Source organism: Metopolophium dirhodum, chromosome 1 (assembly GCF_019925205.1).
Source record: "Metopolophium dirhodum isolate CAU chromosome 1, ASM1992520v1, whole genome shotgun sequence".
Classification (NCBI taxonomy): Eukaryota; Metazoa; Arthropoda; class Insecta; order Hemiptera; family Aphididae; genus Metopolophium; species Metopolophium dirhodum.
In genome coordinates this window covers 126,646,556-126,669,492 of record NC_083560.1, presented here as the reverse complement: position 1 = coordinate 126,669,492, position 22,937 = coordinate 126,646,556, and the positions used below count along the sequence as shown (strand labels likewise).

The 22,937-nt window shown below is 33.2% G+C and overlaps 3 protein-coding genes across 3 annotated transcripts; 1 reads left to right on the top strand and 2 right to left on the bottom strand.

Annotated features, from left to right (window-relative positions):
• The first annotated feature begins 8,356 nt into the window (after positions 1-8,356).
• LOC132953652 (uncharacterized) lies at positions 8,357-9,253 on the top strand. Its single transcript, XM_061026025.1, has one exon. It carries the CDS (start codon positions 8,357-8,359, stop codon positions 9,251-9,253), a length of 897 nt encoding a protein of 298 aa, XP_060882008.1.
• A 515-nt stretch (positions 9,254-9,768) lies between these two features.
• On the bottom strand, positions 9,769-10,537 carry LOC132933689 (uncharacterized). Its single transcript, XM_060999969.1, has 2 exons — positions 9,932-10,537; positions 9,769-9,872 (listed from the first exon to the last, which is right to left on the bottom strand). Exons 1-2 carry the CDS (start codon positions 10,535-10,537, stop codon positions 9,789-9,791), a joined length of 690 nt encoding a protein of 229 aa, XP_060855952.1. The 3' UTR covers positions 9,769-9,788.
• A 254-nt stretch (positions 10,538-10,791) lies between these two features.
• On the bottom strand, positions 10,792-11,890 carry LOC132937397 (uncharacterized). The gene is made up of 4 exons (XM_061004214.1): positions 11,204-11,890; positions 11,055-11,147; positions 10,941-10,997; positions 10,792-10,884 (listed from the first exon to the last, which is right to left on the bottom strand). Exons 1-4 carry the CDS (start codon positions 11,888-11,890, stop codon positions 10,792-10,794), a joined length of 930 nt encoding a protein of 309 aa, XP_060860197.1.
• Positions 11,891-22,937: the final 11,047 nt, after the last annotated feature.

Sequence of the window (22,937 nt, the reverse complement as noted above, 5' to 3'; positions counted from 1 at the left end):
GTTGTAATTTTGTCGTACAGAGGAATGACCGCACGCACATCAGTGTTTGCGGTTATGGACAATGTCATAATTGCAAGCAAGAAAACATTCGAATTAGTGTCCATAAATGTTATATGCAACGGAGAACCGGTAAAGGAGGATATTGTGTAGAATCATGTATCTGTAACGAAAAATCAACAGAAAAACAGAAAAACTGTACGTTTTCGACAAATTATGTATTTTTTGACTATGAAGCTCAGCAAAATACCGGTACGCACATACCAAATATGGTTATTGCTCACGATTTTGAAGGCCGAAAATATGTATTTTCTACAGACGACGCTGGTTCGGCCAATGATAAATTTTGTAAATGGGCGCTGAGCAAAGTAATGAAAGGAACAACTTACATAGCACATAATTCGAAAGCGTACGACACCTATTTCATTATACAGTACATTTTAAAAAATATGCCGACCGTCAAGTACGAAGTAATTCGTAACGGGACCAAAATTATGATGCTCGAAATAAAATATGGGGGCTTAAACATTAAATTCATAGATAGTCATAATTTTATACAGTCAAAATTATCTGAATTTCCGAAAACGTTTGGACTTAAAGAAGCAAAAAAAGGGTACTTTCCACATTTTTTTAATACGCCGGAAAATCAAAGATATGTAGGACCTTTGCCGGACAAAACGCATTACGGTTATAATTCTATGACGACGAAACACCGTGCAGTATTTATAAATTGGCACGACGAATTGATAAATAAGAATTATGTATTCGATTTCCAATCGGAGTTGGAAGAATATTGCAATTCGGATGTCGACATATTACGAAGAGGGTGTTTGGAGCTGAGAAAACAATTTTTGGACGTGTGTAATATTGATCCTTTTAAATATATAACGATCGCTAGTGTTTGTATGGCCATTTATCGACAGAGCGACTTGTCCGGTGGTACTATAGCAGTCGTTCAAAATGTTAAAAAAGACAATTTTTCAGACGATTCGATAAAGTGGCTGAAAAGCAAAATATTGAACGAAAATAAAAATATAAAACACGCGTTAAACGGTGGAGAAGTTATTATATGTGGTGCTAGAGTAGACGGTTACGACGAGACAGAGAAAAAAGTATACCAATATCATGGCTGTTTCTGGCACGGTTGTCCGGAGTGTTTTAATCCTAACGATATTAACCCCGTTAATAATAACACTATGACTGATTTATACAATGATACGATAAGACGGACAATTAATTTGAAACAAAAAGGGTACCAAGTTGAAGAGATGTGGAGTTGTAAATGGAAAAAGCACAAAAATTACAAACAAATGATGCAGTATCAAAATGATGTAATTGAACCACTAAACCCTAGAGATGCATTTTTCGGAGGAAGGACCAATGCCACAAAATTAATGGTTAAAAATAAAAAAATTAAATACATTGATGTGTGTAGTTTATACCCAACAGTAATGTACTATGACAATTACCCCGTAGGTCATCCTAAACAATTTTTTAATCCATCAATAAAAAAATACTCGGAATCAAATTGGTATGGTTTCATCAAATGCAAAATACTACCGCCGACCGATTTATATCATCCCGTACTTCCGGTGAAAACTAATAAATTAATATTTACACTTTGTAAACAATGCCAGCTAGATAAAATTAGACAATGTACACACAACGATGAGCAGAAAGCACTTATAGGAACTTGGACAACGGACGAAGTACAAAAAGCTTTAGAAAAAGGATATAAAATCATGAAAGTTTATGAAGTGCAACATTTTGAAAAAAAAATCCAACACATTATTTAAGGAGTATATTAAGCGATTTTTAAAAATTAAGTTAGAAACAAGCTCGTGGAAAAATGACTATCGGACGGTTAATGATTATATTTCAGCAGTAAAAAATGCAGTAGGAATCGATATGGACATTGAAAATATAAAAGAAAATCCTGGATTAAGAGCACTTGCTAAAATATGTCTAAATTCGTTTTGGGGTAAGTTTGGACAAAGGCCTAATCAGACGAAAACCGAAATAATATCAAAACCGGACAGGTGGTACCAAGTATTGCTGGACAGTAAATTGGAAACTGAAAACATAGTTTTTTTGACTGACGATTTAGTGGAAGTGTCGTATAAAAAAATTAACGAATACGTCGGGCACGAATATAATACTAATATATACGTAGCTGCATTCACAACATCGAATGCTAGATTAAGATTATATACCATGTTAGATAATCTCGGCGAGAAAGTCGTATATTACGATACAGATAGTGTGTTTTATATTTACGATGATGTCGAAGTGAAGACGGGGTGTATGCTAGGTGAGTGGACGGATGAATTAGGACCAGGTATACATATAACCGACTGGGTATCTACAGGCCCTAAAAGTATAGCGCACACTGATATTGAAAATCGAACAACGACAAAAATAAAAGGATTCACTCTTAGTTTCGAAAATATTCAAAAATTAAATATGGACAGTATGAAAAAAATAATGAACGATGAAATAAGGGACATAAAACTGCGATTTCAACAAATAATACGAAATTCAAAAACTAAGGAATTAGCGACAATAATAACAGCAAAGACGTTTAAAATGGAATACGATAAACGTATGGTTATGTATTCGACCGGTGACGTAATAGAAACGTTACCATGGGGGTACTTGTAAAACTAAATATTATTGTATATATCTGTGATTTTTTTTAAATTATACCTTATAAATAAACCAATGTTTAAATATTATTGTATATATCTGTGATTTTTTAAATTATACCTTATAAATAAACCAATGTTTAAATATTATTGTATATATCTGTGATTTTTTTTAAATTATACCTTATAAATAAACCAATGTTTAAATATTATTGTATATATCTGTGATTTTTTTTAAATTATACCTTATAAATAAACCAATGTTTAAATATTATTGTATATATCTGTGATTTTTTAAATTATACCTTATAAATTAACCAATGTTTAAATATTATTGTATATATCTGTGATTTTTTTTAAATTATACCTTATAAATAAACCAATGTTCAAATATTATTGTATATATTATCTGTGATTTTTTTTTTTAAATTAAACCTTCTTAAACATAGGAAAAAATAAATAAACCAATGTTCAAATATTATTATTATTGTTTATTAAATAAAAAAAATATTGTTATAATCTTAAACATTATCAAGATACCATTTTTTTAATGCAAATACTTTATACGATGTACATTGTTTTGGACTAAACTCCATATGAAAAATACAACATGGTAGTGTTTCTTCGTTCAATTCACGAAGCCGAGGACAATTTTCCCAGTTTTCCATGTCAAAGACGGTGGCGTGCGGCATAAACTCGTTGATAATCCGTTGTTTGTGCAAACCTTTGACGTAAATTCTACTGAATTTGAACGAATCAAATATTTTTTGTATCTCTGTATACTCCACATCTCCGTATTCCAATGATAAACCGTGATACAAACGTTGTAACCAACTGTTTACACTCCTACTTTTTGCGTCTTGTGTCAAAGAAGTGTGTTTAAAGATCCAGTGTTGAGTTGCGAAAGTTTCCGTGTCTAAAATAGACATCTCTTTAATCACGTATTTGATGTGGACTCCGCGAAGACAATGAATATCCAAAATGGCCGAAGACATTATAGTTTGTTTATAATATCGACAGCCTTGATTATTTTTTTCAACTGTTCTGTGATATCTTGTAATGGTTTTTCAAGCTTACTTACACGCTCAGCTATATCTGAACACGTTATTTGTAACGTTTCCGTTTGTTCTTCTTGTATTTGAATGGATTTTTGATTTTCTTCGAGTAAACGCTCAAATTTAACCAATTTGGACGAATACGATTTGAGCGAATGTTCAAGATTTGAAATAAATTTTTTTGTTTCACTATCCCGAGAACTACCAAACACGTTCATGTCTGTAGAGCGACTGAAATTATTTTTTAACATCACGGGTATAAATCCAGCTATTGTGCGTATTGTCAAAGCCCACCCATTTTACCAATATCTGTTTCCCCTTCCTACGAATTATTTTCTCTATTAAAAAATCGTTTGGATAATTTGTTTTTAATATTTCTTCAGAGTAAAAACAACCAGCGATCGGTTTTCCATTATAATCTTGTAATTGATATGTAACGGGTAACGTTTTATTAATTTTTATAATTTTAAATATTTCCGTGGACCAGTTCGGTAAATATCCTTTTGTAAATACGCCTTTATATGTACTAACGCGAACATAATCGCCAACGTTGAATTTAATTTTTACGTTAATAATTTTGCGCTGTTTTAATTCCACTGATGAAGGATTTGCATCGGCCTGTATTGGTGTCATAGATATTGTTCTGTGTTTTGAATTATTGTATTCATCAACCAACTTTGGTAAAATAGAAACCCATTCGTGTGAGCCTCGTGCAGTGAATTCCCTATACATTTTTCCCTTAAGAGTTTTGTTGAAGCGTTCTACGATACACCCTTTCGTTGTACTATACGTAGAATATTTGTGTATATTATGTTTCTCCATCAACGCATCGAATGTTGCATTGTAAAATTCTTTGCCGTTATCTACCTGTAATAGTTTTGGTGAGCGCTTGAGTAGTATTTTTGACATTGCATTTGAAACTTCTTTAGCCGATTTACACTTTAAAGGTTTAGAAAATGCTAGCTTCGTGTAACAATCTATGACCGTTAGAAAATATTTATAACCTTTATTTATTTTTGAATATGGTATCATTTCAACCAAATCGGCCTGCCATAGATCGTTTTTACCATACACATTAACTCTTCGCCTCGTATAATTTTTTCTGGCCGGTTTGTGTAGTTCGATTGCTATATCGCGTTTAGACATTTGGAATACGTTTTATTAAGCCTGCTTCAAGCAATTCTTCGTAAATTGAAAGTATTTCGTTGGAAACGCCTGTATTACCAGCAGTTTGAGAGGCCAAAAGTAACCGTAAGCGACTAACCAACTCGTTAGGGTCGTTCCAATAAACTAAATTATGCTTTTGCAGTTTTACAGATATACCACTACCGGATGCGAACAATGGCTTGATTATATCAGTGAATTTATTTCCACCTTTTTTAATTTTTTTCTCGTCTAATGTTAAATGTGCTGATGTTTGAATTAATATAGTTTTATATGTGTTCAAATCGTCTGCGGTGTATGATTTCGGGATTTTCGAAAATATCAAACTGCTAAGACCTCGCGTTAGCGGGTATGAAGTATCTTCGATAGTCAACGTCTTGTCAGTAAGTTTAATTTCTTTTTTACCTAAATGTATAGCACCGTTTGATTGTGCTTTAGGCCCATACTTATTGTCTCTATTGGAAGAATCTAAAAAGTCTAATAAAATTTCAGAATCTAAAGTGTCTCCTGTTTCGTTTATAGTTTTTGAATCGAGTTCTGCGATTTGAGGTTGAAATGTTGGTGGTTTATTTCGCTTAATTTCTTTCAATGGTTCGATAATCGGGTATAATGTTTCTGATACCAATGAATGAATATCGGCTTTACCGTGTTTTAATGCTGTATACTTGCGTTTAATGTTTTCTTTGGCTTTAATCAATTCTCCGAGTACTTCACCATTACCAGCCATGTTTGCAAATGACGAAGTTTTATAAAAACGTTGGTTTATATAACGACAAATGTGTCGAACCCGTGACGATATCGACCGTCGTCGCGTTCGCAGTCTTTATTAATTACGATAAACTCAAATCTCCCTTTACGCCAACATGTCGTACAAAAGTCTTTAAACTCAGTATACGTCATATCGCCAGAGCAATGCTCCATGTAAACATGTTTTAAATTAGTTTCATCTTGTTTAAATAATACAATAAAATTAGCGTTGTCACGCAAAAGTTGTTTAGGTACTTTTGAATAGCTCTGAGCCAGGTAGCAAATATCCACTAAATTATGTCGACCTCTGGAAAAGTATGTTCTAGCGATTTTTTGGTTTTCTGAAATAATATCGTCGAAAATAAACACAGAGTTTGGTAAGGCTTTCTCGGGTTCAATAACTTGTTCGTTTTCGTAGAACGTAAATAATTGTACTCCATCAATTCCTGATAAAATATCACTCAACATTTTATATTTCGGTTGATCCAATGTTTTAGAATATATGTAAACGTTATGAAATCTTATTCCGTTTATATTGGTTAGTAAAGCGAAAATTAAATTGGTTTTTCCGCAGCCAGAAGGACCGACAATAAGCGCTCGTATCGTATTGGGGAGAAGCGTTCCATGTCTATAGTTCTGAATCGATGTAGGTGGGTCCACGTTTTCAACTGCAAGTTTTAGTTTTTGTTCAATTAATTTCATTTTTATATATAAATATCTTTGTTGCAATGAGAATGTAATCAGTACACAATGTCACTCGTACGAAGAAACAACAAGAATAAGGGAGGAGGCCTCATCAACACGCTTATAAACAAATTACCACTCGAGATTCACGTGCCCGGTAAGTGTTGGTGATTATTTTAAATTCATTTAAACTATGATGTATCTGTGTAGGTTATCAATATTGTGGACCGGGAACAAATTTGAAAAAACGTTTAGCTCACGGAGATAAAGGAATCAACCCCTTGGACTCGGCGTGTAGAGATCACGATATTGCGTACGATCGTAGTAACTCTATCACAGATCGTAACGAGGCCGACTATATATTAGAGCAGCGAGCCCGGGATAGGTTCAAGGCAAAAGATTCTAGTCTAAAAGAAAAAGCAGTGGCTTGGGGCGTGACAACAGCCATGAAAGCAAAACGTAAAATCGGAGCTGGATGTGGGTTTAAAGCGGCCGTCAAAGCAGTTAAAAACGCTATAAAGAAAAATATAGGTGAAAAAAACCTGATGAAATTAAGTAAAAAATGTGTAGCCGTCGCACGAAAAACATTCAAAAATAAAAAGACAAAAGTTCCTAGAATAATAACAGTTCCGAAAAAAGGCGGCGTGTTGCCACTTATTCCGATTTTTGCTGGTTTATCGGCCTTGGGAGCTCTAACTGGCGGCGTTTCCAACGTAGTTAAGCTGGCCAATGAATTTAAAAGAAACATACCGACGCATTTGGGCGGTGGGTTATATCTCGCTCCGTATAAGGGCAACTCGTACAAAATCGGTTCGGGTCTATATCTCGCCCCATATAAAAGAGGTGGAGGCAAAAAAGCGAAAAAAAACTAATATCTACGTTACCCAGAAGAGCACTGTACGATTACGAACTTATAAAAATAGCCCGCTTAATGAAAATACCTCATTTCATCGGCGTGTTTACTAGAGACAGGTTATCTGAACGTCCCAAACGAATAGAATCAGCGATTGTTAACTTGGATTCGGAAAGCGGTACAGGCACTCACTGGGTAGCGTATAAAAAAATCGGAAATCAAGTCTATTATTACGACAGTTTTGGAAATTTACAACCTCCATTAGAAGTACAAAAATATTTTCACGGCTGTGACATTAATTTCAATTATAACAGAGATCAGAAATATAATACTACAAACTGCGGACACTTGTGTTTAAAATTCTTATCATGTACACGTTGACGTTAAACGGGAACTCGAGCGAATTGTCATGCGATATTTTTCCACCACTAGAAGTAGAAAACACAGCACAAATATGTCTTTTGAGCTTACAGACAAATAATTCGATACCAAACATCGAACCCGGTTGCAATACTATCGGTTTCCGAAATATCATCGGTCAAAATGATTACGTTATCATACCTACGGGGTCGTATGAGTTTGATAATTTAGAGTCTTTTATACAAAAAAATGTGCCCGAATATGTCGATTGGTTTGAATTAAAAGCAAACAATACCACATTAAAGTGTACGCTCTCGTGTAGTCATGATGTGGACTTGGGCGTCGAGAATAGCATAGCAAAATTGTTGGGTTTCGGAAATGTTGTATACACCACGGGTCTTAATCATGAATCTGAAAGTACGGTCAAAATAATGAAAATCAATAGTATAAAAGTAGAGTGCAACTTGATTACTGGTTCATTTTGTGACGGAGCACCGAGCCAGATCATACACGAACTCTATCCAACTGTTCCACCAGGCTATAAAATCGTCGAGGTACCTAGACATCCAGTTTTTTATGGTCTCAACACGACTTCAATATCTAGAGTAAATATCGTATTAAAAGATCAGAACGATTGTCTAATAAATCTACGCGGCGAACCAATTACGATTCGCTTGCAAATAACGCGTGGGTATGGCACTCAAATTTAACATCAATATAAAAAGAGCTACAATCAAAAAACCCCTCAGTATTGTATCTACAGTCAAGAAGTCAACATCCAAACCGAAAAAACCCGAAACCAAACTCACGAAAAATAATTTAAATTTTCTTCGTTCCTTGAAAATTTAATCATGGATGACTCGTATTTAGACGTAGCAGCCGGCTATGTCGACGAGTGTAAAATAACACAAAAGAATTATCATTCGTTCACCCCATATTCAAACATGTCTTTTTCTAATAACGATGAAATTAGGATAAGTGTTTTAAACATGGATTCTTACACTTTTCCATGTGAGAGTTATCTGTACATCGAGGGAAAAATAAATAAACCTACCGATGCTGTTGGAGACGTTAGTTTTTCGAATAATGGATTGGCGTTTTTATTCTCCGAAATGCGATACGAGATAAACGGAGTAGAAGTACAGAAAATAAAATCACCCGGAATTTCGTCTTGTTTGAAAGGTTACTGTTCATATACTCCAAACGACTTGAACGCGCTGGAAAATGCGGCTTGGGGGTCGTCGTTGGGTAGTAACGATAATAATAAAAATTTCATGGCCAACAATGTGTTTACCGGCTGCGTTCCACTGAAACATCTATTTGGATTTTTTGAAGATTACAAAAAAATATTACTTAATTGTAATCAACAATTGATTTTGAATCGCTCGTCAACCGATTTCGACACATTACACGTTACTGATAACTCTGAGAAAAATAAAAAAATTACAGTCGAACTGACTAAGATATTATGGAAGATGCCTATTATCAAAGTTAGTGATAAAGAAAAGTTAAGACTGTTAAAAATAATGGATTCTCGTAAAACGTTATCGTGCGCGTTCAGAACCTGGGATCTCTGCGAATATCCAGTGCTACCTAAAAATACTTCACATTCGTGGACTGTAAAGTCTAGCAATTTACTCGAAAAACCTAGATTTGTATTGATAGGATTTCAAACGGATCGAAAAAATAATATAACACTCGATGCCGGTCGATTTGACCACTGTAGGTTGAAAAATCTTAAATTCTGAAGCGTATCCGTACGAAGATTTCCGAGCAGACTTTCAAAACAAACAAACTTCGATACTGTATAAAGCTTACACAGATTTTCAAAAATCTTACTACGAAAGAGACTACTGCGAGCCGTTATTGTCAAAACATATTTATCAAAACCATGTACCAATCGTCGTTGTCGATCTATCGCATCAAAACGACAATGTGAAGTCGTCAACCGTGGACCTACGTATTGAATTTGAGACTGATATTACCATACCTGAAAAGACTGCAGCCTATTGTCTCATCTTACACGACCAAATTATAACTTATAATCCATTTAATGGTGATGTAAGAAAATTGTAAATAGTTTGTAAAATAAAAATACTTTTTTTTAAATTTCATGTTTTTTCTTTTTATTATATAATAAAATGTCATATTACAATAAAATATTACATTATGTTTTAATACAAAAATAATGATATAATAAAAAAAAAATAAAAAAAAAACAATATTGTAAATATAAAGTTTTATAAATTATTGTCAACAATATGAAAATTACATAATAAAATATTATAGATGAAAACTTAATCTGCGGATTGCTTTTGCCCTTTTACGTGCTAGGAATGCCCTCGTCGTCAGCCTGTTGACTTCAGGCTAAAAAAAAAATTGTTTTCTTTAGTATAAAATAATATGTAAAAATAAAATTGTATTACCTTAGTTTCGATCGAAGAAGATAACCAACCCCTTGCCAATTGTTTGACTGCTTTAATCTTCAAATCTGCTATTAAACAAAGACCAGCGAACGGAAGTTGTTCTTTCAATTCTTGGACATCGATACGGGTCAAATAATCTTCAACATCGTTTATTTTTGTATCTTTGGGTAACGGCATTTCCTTTCCAAGATACATTGCAATTTTACTTGCCTGATTTAATGCAGTAGACCGTGTGTATACATTTTTCATCTGAATGACTTCTTCAATGGCATCACTTAATTGCAAGATCCTTGAAACATTCTCTTTAGTTAATTGCACATCTTGATCCTGTTGCAAACACTTTATTGAGAGAACGTTGTCACCGTTGTATTTTTCTATTGATATCAATTTAAACTCCTCCAACAGTAAATGAGATGGTAGTAAAAAATTTATGTTGTTAAGAGCTATATTTAGAGATTTATATAATTCAACACTCATTTTAACACACTGCAAGTTATTTGAGACGCATATAACGCAATTTAACAAAAAATCAGGATCTAATCCTATATTTATAAAAATATTGCTATCAACAAAAAATGTAGTACAATCGATCAGATTATTAGCCATTTTTGTTATGTACGTTCACGACTGTCTCGATATAAGTTAGTAATAAGGCACACGCGACTCGTTTGACGGAAGACTCACGACTGTCTTGTAGTGTGATACCGGGGCGCTAATACCGCTAGTATTAATGGGGTGGGTGTCTTTAGATAGGTGAATCTCAAGGGGGTCCCGCCCCTTTTATGGGCGGGAGTAAAAACACATATGATTTAGAGAAAAAAGATTTTTTTATTTTTTAAATATTATACAAATTGTATATATCAAAACAAATATTGAGAAAAACAATTGTTTTCGTCTGCTATATTGTCGGCTTCTATTGGAGTCATCGTTGAATCATATGTCTCGAAAAAATCCTAAAAAATTAATACAATTATATTCAAGGTTTCAAATGATTATATACTTTCTTTACTTTTAAATTTTTTGTTTCGTCTCTGGCTGGGGCGGGTCCATCGTATTCATCGTTCACCTGATTATAAAGTATATTTATTATTATTATTATTATTATTATTATTTATAAGATTACCGTCTTCTTTGACTGTTTGCATGGCCGAGACATACAACTCTGAGTAAACGGAGGCGAGAAGAAATCTTCCGGACCGTAATTTTCTTCGACACCCTAATTAAATAGATATTTTAGTATAATTAAAATAAATAAAAATCACGCATTCATACTTTTAATGATTTATTAAGTTTCTCCATCCATCCGATTGCTAGTTGGTCAGTTGCAAGCAGTTTTATCTGATTTATAAAACTATATTTGTTCTTCGGTACATGTTTAGATATTAATTCAATTTGAATTCCTTTGATTATTGCTACAAATTCTTCGAGTGTCGCGTCTTTTTCAATATTATAATCATTTTTAAAATATTCCGTTATCTGATCAAGTTGTAATAGAATCATTGGCCGTACGACCATCGTTTTTCTGCTTACGGTTTCGAAAATAGTCCACTCCATGTTTTGAATTGCCATTAGTTCTTTCGGACTTAATAAAATTCTACATCCATGTTCAACTTTTGATTCTATCACCAACATACACTCCCCTCTATATATCATAGACGTAAGCAAAACAAATTCGTTCTCCAGAAAAATACATCTTTTGTATTTTACTGTAGTATCCAGTATATGTGATAGAATATGCCCCATCAATGAATATATACGTTTCAAAAAGTCCACGGAAATGTTTACAAAACGCGACGGAGTAATTATACGTACAGAGACATTGAACTCATGTGTAGGATCGATGCCGACTTGTAAAAACTTGCGGTTTACAAAATCGATTGTGTAGTTGGTACAGTCGATGAGTTCGGCCGGTGGTTCAGGCGCAATATATTTGTATACCCGTTCACTGCTTGAAGCCATTTTTATACACTGTGTTACAACTTGTCACTATGAAAGGAAAACTGCGACTGAAGATTGCGCGTGTTTCAGTCGGGGTTACAGCTATACAAGGTAGGGTGGTCTGCCGGGGTAGTGGGGGGGGGGGGGGGGGGGGGTGGACAGCCGAACATTATACAAGAATATTTTTTAAATAATTACTTTCTGACGTACACATATTAATTGTATTGTGATAACGCGTGATAGGGTTGTGCTGTGTGGTATGGCGGGGGTGGAGTGGGGTCGGTCCGGGTGGAGTGGCGGTGGTGGCGGTCTGCCGGGGTGGAGTGGTGAACTGCCAGGTGGGGTGGTGGTGGTCGGTCCGGGTGGAGTGTGTGTGACGGTGGAGTGGTGGTGGTGGTGGTCGCCCCGGGTGGAGTGGCGGTCGGTCCGGGTGGAGTGGCGGTGGCGGTGGTATGGGTGGAGTTTGTGTGGCGGTCCGGGTGGAGTATGTGTGGCGGTGGAGTTTGTGTGGAGTGGAGTGTCGCCTCTATGGACCCACTTACTACTAACTAGCTATAGTGTACTTTATAAAATTAATTCCCCTACCTATACATCAATAAACCGAATAAGCCAAAGTGTATTATGTATATATATGTATACTTCAACATTGTATATGTGTGTAGTTATATTTAGATATAACATATAATATTAAATTCCTAAGTATAAATAGTCAAGAATGTGCGTCTTATTGAATATTGACTGATTTCTCTTGATAATTAAATAACTTGTTTTCTTATAGATATTCAAAATGGATACAGTGTATTTTCCAAACGTATTGAAATAAAACGTTATTATCATATCTATTGCAATTTACAAACACTGATTTATCAAATATAAATATATTGTTTTAAGGTTTATACGAGTAGATTAGGTACTCACAATACACCGACGTCCAGCAGACATTAAAATCTTATAGTTTAGTAAATCTCGTTCATATAAATTATATGAATTATTGTACATAGAACTACAAGTACTCCTAAAGTATGCAATGCGAAAACATTTAAATATTTTTTCGTTGAATAAAAATTACTTTTTAAAAATAATATGCATTTAATTTTTTTGAGAATATGCAAAGAAAAAAAGCAATATGTTTTACTATTTTGTTTGTCAGACGGATGGCGGTCTTAGTGAAGACCACATTAGATTAAACCTTACAGTATATTTAAATGCGAGTACAACGCACAGGGTAAAACCCAAGGGGCGATTTTCTTTTTTGTTCGCCGTCACACCTCTCCCTCTCCCCGCCCCGCCCGTTAGATCGTAAATACGCCCCCACTGAACACACCGAGTGGAGGTTGATTATCAAATGCCCATTTCGTATATTACAATATAACGTGGCAATATCACCGACCGCGGTGGTTACCCTGCAAACAAAACGTTTTCACGCGCGCATATCGCGTGTCTGGTAGAGGTTAGGTATAATACCTAATAATAATAATAATTAAACGACTTGCAGGGTCGCCGAGGAAAGAGATGCGCGAGAAGTATAATATGATATTAAATTAGTACATGTGCACTATATGCATTATAGGTGATAAGTGTGTATACGCCTATGAGGCCTCCAAGACTTACGGTTATTCGCGCGGCGCGTAACCACATTATAGCGACCATAATATACGTTCGCGAGTTTATTATTATTTTTGGACGCAGGGGTGTTGGTTCTTAGTCGGCAAATATTTAAACTTACCGCCGCCGCACTTATCTCCGGTGCGCAGTTCCCTCCACACCGTCATTCGCGCGACGTCTCTCCTTCTCGCCCTCTCCTCCGCGTACTATCCTTCCATACACCAGCCTATATCTATACATATATAATATTTATATATTATAGGTATCGCCATATCCTTATAACGACACACACGCGCGCACGCCATATAATAATAACAATAACTACACGCTGTAATTCGGTGCTCATTACCTATATACGTAACATTATGTGTGTTTGTATGTGTGTGTGTGTGTGTGTGTGTGTGTGGGTCTGTATGCGTGTAGGTGTGGGTTGTGTGTTAAGTATAATAATATATTAATATCACACGATGAGGGTACACACGCGCGCGCGATAATATTGTACGACGAGCGTGGGTCACGTTATTATTATTATTAATATACGCGAGTATATATAGGGTGCTGGAGCGTGGTCAGATAGGGTGCGAATTGTATAGAAGGATCGCGTTGTTATTATTATTGTCTATCGACACGATTTTTCTCTCGGAAAACGCCATCAACGTTTGGTATATACCCGCAGCTATTGTCATCAGACGCCTTCTCGTAAAATTATTATTGCGCACGACCCATCGTTGAGCCGCGGCGGGATGACAAAAATCGATAAAAAAAAAAAAAATGAACAAATTGTTGAATTTTTCGACAATATCGTCAAAATATATATAGCGCGTGTTCGACGACTATATGCTCGATTTCGGTATAAAACTCGTCTGGGGTCACGCTTTACTGATTATATTATGCATGGAGAGTGTAAAGAAACCGACAATTACACACGCGTGAAAGCCATATGACTAAAATGTTTGCCCAGTGCGGGTTGATAATATATTCGATGGCGTTGACGTATGCGATAATAATAAAAGCTATAAGGACTAAAGCATCGTAATATATAATATACAAAAGTACCTAATAAAATTATAAGTGACTATTTTTTAAACGTAGGTATAGACACTTATTATTTTCTCGATAAGTAGGTAATAACGTTTTTGGAAATATTTACTTAAGAAAATTTCAAGACATTACAAAACAACGTTTTTGAGAAGAAAAATGTATTCTATTTTTTATTCTTATCATTATAATTTTTAAGATGTTTACTTTTATTAAAGACGTCATGCATTTTAAATTTCATGTGCTCCAAAGTAAAGTATTGTCTGAGAACTTAGTCGATAAAAATCGAATTTTGAACTGGTAGTTAATACTTAATTATAATCGTACGTACCTATTTAAAGTTTTGTATGAATAGGAGCAATGGAACAATATATTGCAGTTAACCACACAGATATTTGAATTTTAAGTACCTATCTTATAAAGAAAATACTAATTAACTACAAGTTGAAAATTTGATTTTTGTACATAATATAATATATTCTGGCTTTATAAATTTTTATGGTATGTAGACCATGATGGTATAGTATGTTTTTTTTCTTAATTTCACTTAAGCACCGCGTGATTATGGCCTTTAGCTGTTGCAGGGGTTATGAACTGTGGTTGGTAAGGTTGGTACGGTAAGGTGTTGTTACGGTTGTTACGGTAGGTAAGCAACACGTGTATGTGTGGCAAGGTTTTAACTACTACGAACCCAAGTGGTCGCCCATCCGAGAGCTTGTAGCCACAGTTGTTACTTACTCTCAGTCGCATTGCGGGACTGGGAATAGCCAACTCGCCACGCCGATAATTTAAATAGTAATAAACATAAAATTTATTTTTATTGGGCTTAATCCCGGCAACTGAGGCAATTAGCTGTAAGATGCTACTGTAGGGTTTTTGGTACGGTAGGGAACGGTTGGAGGAACACGTTTTTGTGTTTGGCTGAATTTTCAAGTGTACACCCGTAGGTATCTGCCATGCCCGGGGTGGGGGATGGCAGCCTCTCTCTCCGAACACCATGACTGCCCGAAGAAAAATGCCACCCATGGCCGGGACCGAACCGGCGTCTTAACGCGTCACAACAGACGCCTTAGTCCGCTCGGCCACTCCGTCCCCCACTTAAAATATTAGATCGTTAAAAATAATAAAACAATTTAGTTTTTTGATTACCTCGAATTATGTAAGTAAAAATATTAAAAATACATACTCACTTTTTTTTGTGACCATTGGTGTGTACTGTAAAGCCACATAAACATTTGATAAACGTTTAAAGTTAAATATTGATGGCATTTTATACTACATTTTTAAACATAATAAAATGATTTCTCCTTAAAAGATTTTTGGTATTCATCTTAATTCATAAAAGGTGGGTAAGTAGATGTCGCTCTGCTGTACAGTAGGTTACAAGTGGGTCACTGTAATGGATGGTGTTAAATTTGATTTCAATGATATAATATCATTGTGTAAGAAAAACGATTCTGAGCGAAAACGGTCAGTCAGCCTATGATATCACCAAGTATAATTGATGATATTATTGTGAATAAAGTAATTTATATATAACATTTTTACGTGGAGCCTTGTTTTAAATTTTCAATCCTTAGCTATAAAAGTTGAACATTTTATACATTTTCAACTTCAAAATAATTATTAAATTTTGTCAAAATTCTAACTTTAAATGCTTCTAAAAAAAAATTGTACCTATGTATTTTTAATATTTTTCAACTGGTATTGTAACATTATATCAGAAGTCTTGCATTAAATTTTCACGCTTTTTTACCAAACAAATAAAATGTTATTGATATATATAGAAAAAAAAACTAAAAAAATTGAAAACTGACTATATCTGTAAACAGCTCAAAAAGAGTCAAATTATTTTATAAATTTTATCGTGTACAGAAAATACTAATATAAAAATTCAGTAAAATTGTGAAGTATCTACAGTCATTCGTTTTTTAATTACAACAAAATAAGAAAATCGTTACATGAGAAATGGAGTGAATATCAAATGTTGTAAAAATATGAATTTTAAACGCTCATAATAATTTAATTTAACTTTCTTGAAGACATTTTTTTTTTTATAAAGGTAGACAAACGTATGGATAATCTTGTATTACATTTTCAAATTTTAGATTTAAAAAAAAAAATTTTATGAATTCTTAATTCAAAATAATTTGCTAATTTTCATGATTTTTCCGTATTTTGTCAAAATTTGAACTTTAAATGCTTATAATTAAAAACTGTGACTAAGGATTTTTAATTTTTTTCATCTGCCTTTGAAACACTAACCTAGGAGCCTTCTATTAAATTTTCAAGCTTTTTTACTCAACAGATAAAATTTTATTGATATTTATAGAAAAAAAAAAACTAAAAAAAATGGAAACTGAAAATGTCCGTAAACAGCTCTAAATAAGTTAAAATATTTGGAACATGTTATGGTGTATAGAAAATGCTAATAAAAACATTCAGTCAAAATTTCATGTACCTACGGTCATTTGTTTTAGAGTTGCACCAAAAACCAAAATCTATTGTCTCGAAAACAGATTTTGCCTAAAAATTCCCGTTTTTCCTTAATTTTTCATTTGTTTTTCATGTCGCTTTTGAAAAATACTGGGAAATTTTTACTTTGAACATGGATAAATTAATTTTCAGTTTTTTTATATAAATTTCCATTTTCTTACAGGTACATAGGTGAACTATACGATAAATCCGGTTAAACACGTTTTTTTTTAGATAAGATTAAATTAATATGTGAACTCCCAACGGACAAGGCATGAATCCAAACGTTCCAACCACATTTTTTTTTAAAGTTCTGTTGTACAATATTTACATAATAATATTAATATAATACATGTTCTGAAGTTTAAATATTCAACATCTATGTAATAAACATACTAATATATTATATAATGTAAATAAGGGAAGATATATTAAATATGTTAAACAATGCGTAAATGCGTATAAATACGAAAAATAAAAATGACATAATACATTCTGAATCTTTGTAAAATAAAACAATTTCGTTGCTTGGTTAGTATTGTATAAATATAGCTCTTATACGTAGAAAAAATAATACAAAATTCATCAAAATCCTTATAAAGTGTTGTTACAGTATTATTTGAAAATCATCAAAAATACATAACAATATCATGTATACAATCCTATTGTACCCCTAGATACCGCTTATCACTCGTGTAGTCTATAGTATTGATGATATTATGATCATCCCGAAATTGTGCAGATGGATTGCTATGTACCGCGTATATTGTTTTACTGCAGACTTAGTAAAACAAGGGTAGTGATATTGGCGTTAAGGTACATGGACGGTGGAACATGTGGCGCATACGATCGATTACAAATAAGTAATAAGAACGTACCTACAAATAACGACGGTGCGTATAAGTTTCATCCCGCGAAGTTTCAAAGCGGAGGTGCCATTATGCCGGCGGGAAATGAACCTGCGACGTTCGCATGTCGAGTCGCAATGACGTAGCGATATTAATTGATGTTACGCCTTCGCGTTTGATAATATAATAGCGCTATAGTTTAAAAACTTTTATTGCACCTATACAGCTATTATAATACATAGGTAACTATAATGTCGATTTCACTTTTCCAGGCCGGCAGACGATAACTCGCGCACTGCACATGACCGACTAATATTTTACGGTTGTTTATGATTGTGGTTTACCTACAACACTAATGTCGGATGTATCGTGTGGCTGCACGGGTACGGGTATATCCAGAATTTAATTTCGTAGCAGGTTACACGTGAAAAGGGTTAAGTCCATGTAAAAATAATGAGCATATAGAATAAACCACTGACCCGTCTTTATTTTAATAATATAATATAATAAGTTATTTTTGCGAAGGCTGAAAACATTATTAATGAGGTGACTTCGATGACTATAAACACACTTATATTTTTTCTATCAGTATATTTTATTATCTTGTGTATTCAAACCATTTATAGTACCTATTTAATTTTAAGTAGGTACTATTATAAGTTATAACACAATATTTCTGAAATAACCATTCAAGTCGCATACTAATTAAAATTGTTTTTTTTTTTCTTATCACAAAATGTAAAACAAAAATGTTGGCTACCAGCTTGTTGAAACTATACGAAATAAAAATAATAAATTGTCATAACCATTTAAACAGTTCATAAAACCTTAAATTTCAAGTTAGTAAAGCAATCACTTAGAATTACTATTGTAATTTAGTGAAAACTGTACTCTATATTTTAGTTTAATTACCTTAGTTACTTAGTTATCCAAGCTTAAATAAGTGCGTATTTAAGTTCGTAAATATTATGCAAAAAATCAATCTAAGAACGAATAGGAATAGGGTATGAACCGGTGGCCGGCCAATAATTGTCATAATGAGACAATCTTGACAATTGTAACAAAATTTGTATTAATTATTAAATTTAATATTTTAATTTTCAACACTTGTCTGGTGCACTCGTTTCACAAATAGCGATTGATTAGGTATATGTTTTTGAAAAAAAGCGGTGATCATATTTTTGTTACCTGTCTAGTACCTGTCCTATCTTATGTTTTATGCGATCTACTGATATACGTGTTAATAATTTAAAATAGTAAATTAATTTATATCTTGATTAAATTAACCTTTGTACCTAGCTTTAAAACTTTAAATCTTGATATTATGTTTTAATCGAACTACGCAATAAGTGGACAAATAATTTTACAGATATTATATTAAAAACTAGTGTTTGTCGTTTGAAAAAAAAACACAGAAACACCACTGCCCATCATCGAAGAAGGGATACTACCACGTACGTGATACTACCATAATATTATTTAGTAATAAATCAAATACAAGTACCACATTAAACCAACGTCCAATATGTCAACACAGTAAACCATTAAAGTCCATAGTGGAAACACAGGGGCCAACACTCGAACAATAAAAAGCCTGCGGAATGTAATTTAAAAAAATCCGAGATCAGGCTAAATGGATACAGTTACTACCATATTATCACTATAATGTCATGTAAATTAATTATATCAATCTTGGATCAATCTATAAAAAAAACGTAACTTAAATCATGTAAGTACCTGTAATACCTTATACGAAAGTAGAGTAATTTAGCTGATTAACATATGAGTATATGACTCCTCCTCATCACGTATACTTAGAGATGTAAAAGCATACTTTACGCAACTCATAAGACACTTGAACATTATTTAGTCACTCGAAAAGTTGAAGGGTTTTGTATATAAAATTGTTTCTGAAACATGAAATAAATGGCATAATATCCGGATTTCGACCAAAAACAGGCAAGTGCGCAAGTACAATTTTTCATAATATTGTGGAAGCATAGTATATTGAATTAAGTTAATATAATATATTATATCTACGAGTATAGAACACACAAAAGAGCTACAATAATAATTAAAACTAAATTCGTTCCATATATATATATATAGAATATAGGTACCTATACAATTACTATATAAGCAGCCGTTATAATAATATATTATAAGTCTAACGAGTGGGCCGTACATTAGATTATAACTTCAGCCATCGTATAGGTAAGTCAGTATAGTGTATAATGGACACAAACGCCATAAATTGTATCTTTATACAATGTAGATAAGTAGATACTTAATATATTATACGTATCAAAACATCAGCGTTAAACAAAAACAAAACACAATGTCAAAAAACAATCAAACTGGTACAGTTCTAAGAGAACACAAATAATGATACTCCGGTAGATGGAAAAAATCCTCAAGGGACGATGGCTCCGACGACCATTCATTTTCGAGCAGACTCAAACTCTCACAGAAAGTTGCAGGGTTGGCTATATTTGATATACCTATCGCAAATCAGTGGTTATACTGCTGTGGAACAAATCAAAATATATCACAATAATAGTAAAAATTAAACGTTCACGAAAATTCTTAAAGTTTTTGGAAATTTTATATTTTTTTCCCGAAAAGATGATAAGTAGCACAATATCCATAATTCGAGCAAAAAACGATTAATGCATATCTGAGAACAATTTCTTAACAATTATGAAGCCTATAATAAGGAATCAAATTAATAAAAACGTTTTATAAGAGTTTTTATTATTTAAATATATAATGGCTGCTTGTATTATTAATTATAGTCAGGTGGCGTCTAAACATAAGCGGCTGTATATATACATATAGTTTAGACTCCATAGAAGTAAAACATTCTGATTATATTACACTATTACCTATATTGTGTTTGATGAATTTATGTGTCGACAATTAATTCTAAGAATAATAAGAGATAACAATTTGTTAGCAAAAATAATAATAATAATGGTTCACTCATGTCAAAGCATAATGTGTGTTGTCTATAATAACAAGGCTTGCAAACGTTATAAGAACGTTATATTTGGCAAAAAACTATTGACGTTTGTAAACGTAATTATAACGGAAAGCTATAATCAAAAATTATTAAATACCGCAAAACAAAACATAACAATTAACAAAATATATTATACATCATTAAACAAAACATAACGCAAAAAGTAATATATAGAATATAATTAACAAAAAAAAAAAAAACGCAAAATGAAATATTTTAAGATCTATTTATTTAAAAGGCCTATTGGTTTCGTAGAAACATTTATTTCATGCAAACAATCTAAATATTGGTACTCCGTTTTTTTATATTCCGTATCTGTTCCATTACCTACCCACAGTAGGTAGTTATTAATTTTAAATTCAATAGGTTTTAACCCTATTTTAAATAGCGATAAACGCAACACTTGGATAACGTTTTAATTCTGTATAACGATAAACGCAAAAGTTGAATAACGTTTTTATTCTAAACAACAATAAACTCAAAAATTGTGTAACGTTTTAATTGTAAATAACATAAAATGGAATTTTTTTTTGAAATGCAAGACCTGGTCTATAAATATATAGGCTAAGAATAGTCTAAAATTGTACATGTGCATTTTAAGGGGGAGATCGTCCAGAATCAGTTAAATTGTTTTAATAGGAAAATTCGCAAAATAACTTTCTTTTAAAGTATTAGATACCTACCTGCCTACAGTTTTAATTAAAACTACCGAATGTCGTCGTCACAGATGATGTGAAACAATAATGTTTTCTGGTATATTTTAAGTCCTCTGTAGACTACGAGAGAAACGAGAATGGCTTCTCAGTGAATGCAAAATATTAGTACCTACATATTATTTAATTTTATTTTGTATTATTAGTTTAAGGCTTCGACGACTGAGGTCATTAGCCTAGCTGCTGTACGGTGGGGTAGGGTCGGTACGGTTGGAACTGCTGGTATGGTTGAAAATTGTTGGTCATGAACTACACGTGTATGTGTGGCAAGGATTTTGGACACTACGAACCCGGGTGGTCACCCACCCGAGAACTAGTTTCCATGGCCGTTGCTTACTGTCAATCACGTAGCGTGATTGGTTTCAGCCACTGCACCGCACCGAGCCACTTACATATTATTATTATTATAATATAATATGATATTGACATTTTTCAATATTATTATTATTTTATATATACATAAACAGAAATAACCTAGAGCTACTTATGAAAAGCCCCAGGAACACAATACGTGTGCGCTGCGGGTGATTTCTTTGTTCGGTTAACAGAAATATTCAATTTATAATCTCAAAAACGCATCGATTGAGTCACAAGCACATTTCATCGAATTAATATTTTATTATTATGATACATATTTTCTTTCAAAAACAGCGTAATATTGCTGTAAATATTATAATGATATAAGCATGTATGACCTTAATGGTTTATACCTCGGTGCATATAAGAATATAGTAAACTGACACTTTAATAAGATTATAATAACATAATAATAATTGTGATTATTATAAAAATATGTGTGACGAAAAAATAATAATATTATGTGAACACTCATTTGAATGCGCCCGCCTGCGTCGAAAGGAACGAGTGCCTTCGAATGGAATACGAAACAAAACACTTTAGGGCCCTAAGTCGACGTATTCGCGGGAACCAAATACGAAAACTGAAACGTATCTAATTGAAACGAATTCCTGGAGGAGAATTCGCATAATAATATTATATTGGTCTGGTTTTCTCGTACGGCTCCGACGAGCTGCATAATGTCATTATAATACGCATTAAAATAATAATAATAATACATAACATTATTATAATATGATACGTTACGATGTTTAAATTGCAGCAGGTATGCTATATTTAATATTAAAGTCGTATGCATAATGGTGATATTACGGAACTTACGACGTATAGGCACATGCTCTGTGTGCAATAAGAACGTTTCAAACCGCAAATCGTAATATCATTATACATTATAATATTATAATATATTGTACAGTGTAATGCCCTCGATCGCACTACGTCGTCGTTGACAGCGCGACGATACATAATGTCATATTAATAACTCAAAATATAATAAGCGATTTCGGTGG

Excerpts from the sequence above, each read along its gene's own strand:
- LOC132937397 (XM_061004214.1), bottom strand. The coding sequence starts at position 11,890 with ATGGCTTCAAGCAGTGAACGGGTATACAAATATATTGCGCCTGAACCA. Across the intron at positions 11,148-11,203 it reads AACTTAATAAATCATTAAAA|GGTGTCGAAGAAAATTACGG; the intron begins GTATGAATGCGT and ends CTATTTAATTAG. Across the intron at positions 10,885-10,940 it reads ACGAAACAAAAAATTTAAAA|GATTTTTTCGAGACATATGA; the intron begins GTAAAGAAAGTA and ends TTAATTTTTTAG.
- LOC132933689 (XM_060999969.1), bottom strand. The coding sequence starts at position 10,537 with ATGGCTAATAATCTGATCGATTGTACTACATTTTTTGTTGATAGCAAT. Across the intron at positions 9,873-9,931 it reads CTTCTTCGATCGAAACTAAG|CCTGAAGTCAACAGGCTGAC; the intron begins GTAATACAATTT and ends TTTTTTTTTTAG.
- LOC132953652 (XM_061026025.1), top strand. The coding sequence starts at position 8,357 with ATGGATGACTCGTATTTAGACGTAGCAGCCGGCTATGTCGACGAGTGT.